The sequence below is a fragment of the Priapulus caudatus genome, unplaced genomic scaffold (assembly GCF_000485595.1).
Source record: "Priapulus caudatus unplaced genomic scaffold, Priapulus_caudatus-5.0.1 Scaffold82, whole genome shotgun sequence".
NCBI classification, from domain to species: Eukaryota; Metazoa; Priapulida; class Priapulimorpha; order Priapulimorphida; family Priapulidae; genus Priapulus; species Priapulus caudatus.
The window spans coordinates 321,082-330,829 of NW_014577143.1; the positions used below are offsets into that span (position 1 = coordinate 321,082).

The 9,748-nt window shown below is 42.3% G+C and overlaps 1 protein-coding gene and 1 long non-coding RNA gene across 2 annotated transcripts in view; both read right to left on the bottom strand.

Annotated features, from left to right (window-relative positions):
- Positions 1-2,636: 2,636 nt before the first annotated feature.
- Positions 2,637-9,748, bottom strand: part of LOC106804668 (tetratricopeptide repeat protein 5-like) — a gene marked incomplete at its 5' end in the record, with an annotated part of 16,768 nt that continues 9,656 nt past the window's right edge. The window contains 2 exon segments of the mRNA XM_014805944.1: positions 2,637-3,164; positions 3,853-3,997. Of these exon segments, the coding sequence (XP_014661430.1) occupies positions 3,045-3,164; positions 3,853-3,997 (265 nt within the window). The 3' untranslated portion in view covers positions 2,637-3,044.
- LOC106804669 overlaps positions 5,046-9,748 on the bottom strand; it is a 6,213-nt gene continuing 1,510 nt past the window's right edge. The window contains exons 2-3 of the long non-coding RNA XR_001393351.1: positions 6,134-6,208; positions 5,046-5,936 (exon numbers count right to left, since the gene is read on the bottom strand). This is a non-coding gene — a long non-coding RNA (uncharacterized LOC106804669). The remainder of the gene's footprint in view (positions 5,937-6,133; positions 6,209-9,748) is intronic.

The following is a 9,748-nucleotide window of genomic DNA, read 5'->3' on the forward strand; positions in this document are numbered from 1 at the left end:
GTAGATAAACCCCTGCTTGGCGCGAGAGCGTGTGATATCAAGAGTGATATAATATAGACACTATATTATCAGGAGTAAATCTATATATTTATTTTATCGATCTTACTATTTTATTATTTTAGATATCTATTATTTTTTCACTCCTGATATTATGACTATTATTATTATGACACTCCTGGTAACATGATATCTAGATACGCGTCCAGTCAGACTTACTCACAGGACAGGACAGACAGGACAGGACAGGATAGGACAGACTTAGACTCACAGACTTAGACAGGACGACAGGACTTCACAGGACAGGACAGAACTTCACTTCACAGGACAGGACAGGACAGGACAGGACAGGACAAGACTTCACAGACTTAGACAGGACAGGACAGGACAGGACAGGACAGGATAGGACAGGACTTTACAGGAAAGGACAGGACAGGACAGGATAGGACAGGACTTCACAGGACAGGACAGGACAGGACAGAATAGGACAAGACTTCACAGACTTAGACAGGACAGGACAGGACAGGACAGGACACAGACTTCACAGGGCAGGACCGGACAGACAGGACAGGACAGCGAGAAGACTTCACAGACTTAGACAGGACAAACTCAGACTCACAGGACAGACTTACTGTATAGCACTGGTGAGATACTGATGGTTTGTCGATAAGCATGCTCGCCACCTGAGGCTGTTGATAGAAGCTGACTGCTTGCGTCATCACCACGCAGGCAACGAGCACCGCCACCATCACAGCAAGGTTCGCCGACTTCATGTTTCTGTTTCTATAGCAAGGAAAGAGTCACAGGTTAGAACTGCAGCAAGGAAAGAATCACAGTTGAACTCGAGCAAGAAAGAAACAGTTGGAACCAGCAAGGAAAGAATCACAAGTTAGAACTCTAGCAAGGAAAGAATACAGGTTGGAACCCAGCAAGGAAAGAATCACAAATTAGAACTCCAGTAAAAAGAATCACAGGTTGAACTCCACTACGATGCTAGCGCAACGACAACCGACGACGATTGTACTCGAACGTCGCACAAGTTTATCGGCGCGAGGTTTGCGCAGTACCATCGGCCTAACCTTCGCTAACATGCCACTATCGTATGATAACCGTGCGTAAAAAATTCTGAAGGGGTGATATATGCGTGGGCGTGAGCAAATATGTAATGTAAAATCCCATATCCGGTCGGGTGCATATCATGCGCATGTACAGAATGCGCTGCCTATTACGATATATGCCTCAAGTTACTTGTTGCGCGTACTATATTATTGTAGTTAATCGCGAGCTATATAATAAATCTTACATGAATTACAACAAACAACACCACATTCTGACCTCTACAAGCACCATTTAATATTACAGTACATCTACACGCCAATATATATATATTATATATATATATATATATATATATATAGTGTGTGTGTGTGTGTGTGTGTGCGTGTGTGTGTGTGCGTGTGTGTGTGTGCGTGTGTGTGTGCGTGTATGCGTGTGTAATCGAGACACACGCGCATGCACGCACACACGTACACACGCATGCACGCGCGCACACACACACACACACAAACAAACACGCACGCACGCACGCACACACACCGAATGTATAAAAGAAATAGCCGTAAAACCTCACACGACAACCGCACATACCTGCTGTGTATATCTATCTACCTTCTCTCGGGTCTATTCGCACGCAAATCTCGGGCACGACGTACAGATGATCCAAGCAAGCTGTTCTCCTGCGAAGACCGATGTGATGCGAAGACCGATGTACGCGTCAGCCCCTTATAAATGTCCCGCTACCCCCGAACTGCCCACACACCTTGATTACACGACGTCACGTGTCCAACAACTGTGAAGCCCTTCTCAGTGGTAATGAATTCGACGCTAGCACATATGAAACATATGAAAACGCGACTTGACGTACGGAATTTCATTAGGAAATATTCGAGCAATGGTCTCCCAACGAAGGGCCTGACGTCATTCGAGTTAATTAATAACGCTCGCTATGCATATCTCTCGATTGATATGATCTCAGCTTGCATTATTGTTGCTCAATGTTTGATCAGCACCTGAAGCTAGTCTCCCGCCATATTGGTGTGTACGTGCTAATATTGAGATCCCCAGCCTACGCGTGCGATAGAGTTGAAGATAAATAAACATGAAAAAAAAGGTACGAATGCAAAAAAAATGAGAGCCTTTATCGTATAAAATTTGGTTTATTTGAGCTGAGCTCTTTATGCACGTGTTTATACCGTACGAAGGGACGCGTGTCAATGTTTGCATACATTGCCTACCTGTGTGCTTTATCGGAATCAAAGTAAATGCAGTGAGTAATAGGAGGTTTCAGGGAAATCTAAACGTTTAAAGTGATTACGTCACCGTAAATAGTAAAAAATAAAATATAACTAATTCTGTTCACTTTTTATGGTTAAATTGCTGCATTATACTTCTTATTTTACTATATTGTTCGATGTGTACATACACTCGTAACGCATACATAGCCCATAGCAAGCAATTAATGTCAGGAACACTAATATCAAATCGTCCAGCTTTTTTGGATTTTTAACTAGTTGAGAAACAATCTTATCAGGTAAGAATTTGACAATACGTTTAGTCCCGTTAGTTCTTACTTTTAATGTAAAAAAATGGCAACAATTTTTTTTACAAATTTTACCATAAAAAATTCGTGACGTAGTCAATTTAACGTGTGACATTAATTAAACTGTGAATTTAACTGTCAATTTAACTGTGACATTAACACTGGCGTCGACTGCACGTGACATTGACTACAAACTACATGCAAACAACTATAAATACACAAGTACACACGACTCTTAGAAATGTATGTACAATACAATGCACGTGAATGTATGTACAATATATACAACGTATGTCATACACTATACTGGCCCTACCATATTTGTGTGTGAATATTGTACCCACATTGCCCCCCCCCAAAGACTAATATATTTAAGAAAGACATTTAACTATATTCAAGCTATCGTTAATTTCAATTTGAGTTGAATTGTTTCCACGTCTGCCACGAGTTACTCCTTTAGTATGCTGACAGAAAACACAGGAGCAGCAAGCTTATCTTTGCTCAGCATCTTTCCATTCACGGCGAGCACGACTGGACTTTCCACTCTAACGTTCCAGAAATGATACTTCTAAAATAAAAAACAAAAACAAAAAGTCCACGAGTACAGGCCACGGGCTTAGAACACTCAACAAAATGGTGTACGCCCACAATGTTTTAGGACTGCGAGAATCGATAGAAAACAGATGAGATAAACATTAACAGTCCTAAACAAATAACAAATACACCAAGTACTGAAGTAGTGGATCACTACGACCCCACCATACGACATCGTTGCAAGGTTGCTCAGTCTGAATCCAATTATACGTTTTTTCACGTGCACGCAAAACGTCAACTTCTCAGCACTTCGTCACCAAGCAACGTTTTTAGAATGCCCCATCACGGCATTTATAGGGTAGATCTACTTGTTGATTCCTCTAGGCAGACAGGGCAGTTAGCCCTATCTTTAGCATATAAAACATGAGAAGGCAATTCCTATTGGTACCTTGAGAAAGCAGGGCTATGCCAAAAAAGAGACATAGATAGAGACAGCACAAAAACGCTGACATATATAATACTATTCTTAGACACTACTTCTTTTGCTACCTTCCGTTTCTTCTGACATTACAGTCAAACCTGCCTGCAATGGCCACCACAGCGAAACTCAAAAGTTACCTTTAATTATAGATAGGTTACAAACATACAGAAGTACGCAGCCATTTATTACCATATCTACAACGTATAATACATTCTGTTGATTCTTGCTAGTACGTACATACCTTGCTGTTAAACTCGACGTCCACGTTGCTGAGAATCGGCTCGGGAATTGCCACGGAGTCACCGATGATGACTCCCTGACCGGCTGCAAGGTTATACAAGGTCACAGAGAAGCATGTTGCATCGCTGTCCACCATGCAAAAGGTGCTGCAAAACAAATTAATGTCTGGCATTGTAACATGTCCATGCCGACACGGAAATCGGTGATAGCTCGCGAGATTACATTGACTGTGGCACACCGACTACAATGACGACAATTGTAACATGCACACATTATTCAGTACACAGGTGGCGCCACAATCACCATCAACACATAAGGTAACTATAATTACCTCCGCCAGGGGCGTGGCGGAGGTTATGTTTTCACCGGCGTGCCATTGAGTGTTGGTTTGTGTGTGTGTGTGTGTGTTACCATGCACGTTTCAGTTCACTTCCGCTAGGTGCGCTGGCTGTAGACTTACAAACACAGGCTAAGGGGCAACCACAGTCCTCCCCATTATATACGCACAAACAAATACGGGGAAAAGCAACGCACCGTCGTCTGAGTAAACGCCAGGACAAATTGACTTCTAGCAACCCTTCTTACACATAATTTTTTTTCATTCACGCGGTAGATAGATTCACAACGCATACTCGCGGCTGTATGGTGTAGACTGTAGAACATATACCAGTTCTCTGCACTGGTGCGTCGCCACCATTGCTACCTTCGCACGGGCACGCCGAGAACCAATGGGAACTTTTCGGCACACATTTCCTTACACAATTACACCAGCTAAACAGATGAGTCGCCTAATTTGAAAAGCCATTAGATCATTGCAGGCACAATAGCCCATCACCAGGGGGCGGATCCAGGAATTCTTGAACGGGGGGGGGGGGAAGCGGTGAGTGTAACACAGAGAAGACTCGGACCACGCGGTGTACCTCGACGTAGATTTCCTAGAAGCCGTTTTTTTTAAATGAGAGAAATGCGGTTGCACGTTGAATTCCTAATTCACATGATGAAGTCTGACTACACATTTTAAAATATTTCACCCTACATCAACTTGGACAAATGATTACACATGGTGTATAAATTAGGACTTCAGTCACGCCACAAGGGAGATCGCGTGTGTCTAAGCAAATAGAACCCCCCCCCCTGGATCCTCCCTGGAACCATCCCTGGATACATTGCTTACACTGGAGAGGTGTTAAAGTCAGCTGATTTCAAAATAATTAATATTTTTATTGCCGCACTAGGCCGTTCCACGTTTTACATTTACAGTGCTAACTTTTGCATAAATAACGAATGTAACAATAGCGAGTTATGATATCTTAGCCACTTATCAACGGAAGAGATTCACATGCCATGCATAAATCCATATACATCTAAACAATTACTGAAAGCAGTACATGCAACGCGGACTACCATGCCTGCATGACGCAACTTTGAATAATTTGATTGCATAAACCAGAAAACAGGTTAAAACAGCTATCCGGCCATAACCCCTAGCGGCAATATATTCCTCTCCCATCCACATATCTTGTTATTTACTCACTTCTATCATAAACCAATGACATTTTCAGCATCACAGCGATCAATTGAGATTATAATTATTGTGTTCCACAAATCGGAAAAAACACAATAAGTCTTGTTCAACGAATTTAAGATGCAATACATGAATGCTAAATTCTATATCGCCATATGGAAACGCAACAACGGCTGCCGTGGTGAAATTTGCACATGTTTACTACGTCAAACCCCGTTTAAGGGCCACTCAGCGGGCGGATAGCTGGTTTAATATCATATGATGTTCGTGAGAGTTCGGCAGAGCTTGAGAAAATACATCACAGGTGTTTTGAAGACGACACGTTATAACAAATGCAAACAAATGGCTACCGGTTACCGGTGAAAATGGTGAATGTTAATTTGAAATTCGCAGCAGCAGAACAAACGCAACAATACAAACAGAAATGTGTGTCCTCAGACTGCTGCGACTCCTAGCGCTTTCCTGCGCCGCCGATGGCGCCACCTGTATTTCCACCCCCTCCACCTTCAATCAGGTCACACGATAGTGAGCTTCCGCCGTTTAGGTCGCACGATCTAGTTCTGCAATTCACAGATAAAGTCAATTCTATAGTAACAAATAAATATCGATGTGGTACCGCAATTCACTCCCTATATCCATGTTATGTAATAAAGCCGTACTCTCACTATCCCAAATGCGAGCTATTGTAACTTTATCGCGAGATACACGGCCTCTGTAGCTATTTCAGCCACACATAGCTCAGACACATAGTACGTACCCCCGCCCATCTGATCGCTTGGACATTTGGCCCAACTCGAGTGCTGCAATTCTGGCCTCCAACGCTTCCAAGTATCTGCAAGGATTACGGGAATTATGCGTTATTAATAGTTATTATGAGCTTAACACAGATGGATAGCAATCGATGAATCCGTGCCGTGGGCTCTTTTCAGCAAAAACCTTTTTTTAATTTCACAGCGATTATTTATTATAAAAGAGCCCCACGCCGTGATATGGGCCTCGCGTTTGCCAAGACTGGTTCTGACGCTATAGCTATGCAATTCTCGTGTTCTTTTTACGAATGTGCACACGTATGCAACGCCGGCTGGTATATGCGCACACTTACTCACTCACTCATTCACTCACTCACTCATATATGCGTTGGAGCAAATATGTAATGTAAAAATCTCCATATCCGGTCGGGTGCATATATCATGCGCATGTACAGAATGCGCTGGCCTATTACGATATATGCCTCAAGTTACTTGTTGCGCGTACTATATTATTGTAGTTAATCGCGACTATAAATAAAAATCTTACATGAATTACAACGACAACACCCACATTCTGACCTCTACAAGCACCATTTAATATTACGGTACATCTACACGCCAAATATATATACTATATATATATATATGGTGTGTGTGTGTGTGTGTGTGCGTGTGTGTGTTGTGCTGTGTGTGTGTGTGCGTGTGTGCTGTGCGTGTATGCGTGTGAATCGAGACACACGCGCATGCACGCACACACGTAACACACGCATGCACGCGCGCACACACACACACACACCACAAACAAACACGCACGCACGCACGCACACACACCCGAATGTATAAAAGAAATAGCCGTAAAACCTCAAACGACAACCGCACATACCTGCTGTGTATATCTATCTACCTTCTCTCGGGTCTATTCGCACGCAAATCTCGGGCACGACGTACAGATGATCCAAGCAAGCTGTTTCTCCTGCGAAGACCGATGTGATGCGAAGACCGATGTACGCGTCAGCCCCTTATAAATGTCCCGCTACCCCGAACTGCCACACACCTTGATTACACGACGTCACGTGTCCAACAACTGTGAAGCCCTTCTCAAGTGGTAATGAATTCGACGCCAGCACATATGAAACATATGAAAACGCGACTTGACGTACGGAATTTCATTAGGAAATATTCGAGCAATGGTCTCCCAACGAAGGGCCTGACGTCATTCGAGTTAATTAATAACGCTCGCTATGCATATCTCTCGATTGATATGATCTCAGCTTGCATTATTGTGGCTCAATGTTTGATCAGACCTGAAGCTAGTCTCCGCCATATTGGTGTGTACGTGCTAATATTGAGATCCCCAGCCTACGGCGTGCGATAGAGTTGAAGATAAATAAGCATGAAAAAAAAGGTACGAATGCAAAAAAATGAGAGCCTTATACGTAATAAAATTTGGTTTATTTGAGCTGAGCTCTTTATGCACGTGTTTATACGCGTACGAAGGGACGCGTGTAATGTTTGCATACATTGCCTACCTGTGTGCTTTATCGGAATCAAAGTAAATGCAGTGAGTAATAGGAGGTTTCAGGGAAATCTAAACGTTTAAAGTGATTACGTCACCGTAAATAGTAAAAAATAAAATATAACTAATTCTGTTCACTTTTTATGGTTAAATTGCTGCATTTATACTTCTTATTTTACTATATTGTTCGATGTGACATACACTCGTAACGCATACATAGCCCATAGCAAGCAATTAATGTCAGGAACACTAATATCAAATCGTCCAGCTTTTTTGGATTTTAACTAATTGAGAAACAATCTTATCAGGTAAGAATTTGACAATACGTTTAGTCCCGTTAGTTCTTACTTTAATGTAAAAAAATGGCAAAAACAATTTTTTTACAAATTTTACCATAAAAAATTCGTGACGTAGTCAATTTAACGTGTGACATTATAAACTGTGAATTTAACTGTCATTTAACTGTGACATTAACACTGGCGTCGACTGCACGTGACATGACTACAAACTACATGCAAACAACTATAAATACACAAGTACACACGACTCTTAGAAATGTATGTACAATACAATGCACGTGAATGTATGTACAATATATACAACGATGTCATACACTATACTGGCCTACCATATTTGTGTGTGAATATTGTACCCACATTGCCCCCCCCCCCCAAAGACTAATATATTTAAGAAAGACATTTAACTATATTCAAGCTATCGTTAGTTTTCAATTTGAGTTGAATTGTTTCCACGTCTGCCACGAGTTACTCCTTTAGTATGCTGACAGAAAACACAGGAGCAGCAAGCTTATCTTTGCTCAGCATCTTTCCATTCACGGCGAGCACGACTGGACTTTCCACTCTAACGTTCCAGAAATGATACTTCTAAAAATAAAAAAACAAAAACAAAAGTCCACGAGTACAGCGCAAGGGCTTAGAACACTCAACAAAATGGTGTAGCGCCACAATGTTTTAGGACTGCGAGAATCGATAGAAAACAGATGATAAACATTAACAGTCCTAAACAAATAACAAATACACCAAGTACTGAGTAGTGATCACTAACGACCCACCATACGACATCGCTTGCAAGGTTGCTCAGTCTGAATCCAATTATACGTTTTTTTCACGTGCACGCAAAACGTCAACTTTCAACACTTCGTCAGCCCACAGCAACGTTTTAGAATGGCCCCATCACGGCATTTATAGGGTAGATCTACTTGTTGATTCCTCTAGGCAGACAGGGCAGTTAGCCCTATCTTTAGCATATAAAACATGAGAAGGCAATTCCTATTGGTACCTTGAGAAAGCAGGGCTATGCCAAAAAAGAGACATAGATAGAGACAGCACAAAAACGCTGACATATATAATACTATTCTTAGACACTACTCTTTTGCTACCTTCCGTTTCTTCTGACATTACATTCAAACCTGCCTGCAATGGCCACCACAGCGAAACTCAAAAGTTACCTTTAATTATAGATAGGTTACAAACATACAGAAGTACGCAGCCATTTATTACCATATCTACAACGTATAATACATTCTGTTGATTCTTGCTAGTACGTACATACGCTTGCGGTTAAACTCGACGTCCACGTTGCTGAGAATCGGCTCGGGAATTGGCCACGGAGTCACCGATGATGACTCCGCTGACCGGCTGCAAGGTTATATCAAGGTCACAGAGAAGCATGTTGCATCGCTGTCCACCATGCAAAAGGTGCTGCAAAACAAATTAATGTCTGCGATTGTAACATGTCCATGCCGACACGGAAATCGGTGATAGCTCGCGAGATTACATTGACTGTGGCACACCGACTACAATGACGACAATTGTAACATGCACACATTATTCAGTACACAGGTGGCGCCACAATCACCATCAACCATAAGGTAACTATAATTACCTCGCCAGGGCGTGGCGGAGGTTATGTTTTCACCGGCGTGCCATTGAGTGTTGGTTGTGTGTGTGTGTGTGTGGTTACCATGCACGTTTCAGTTCACTTCCGCTAGGTCGCTGGTGTAGACTTACAAACACGAGCTAAGGGGCAACCACAGTCCTCCCCCACCTGCACGCTCGCACTAATCCGGATCCAATTAATTAATTAA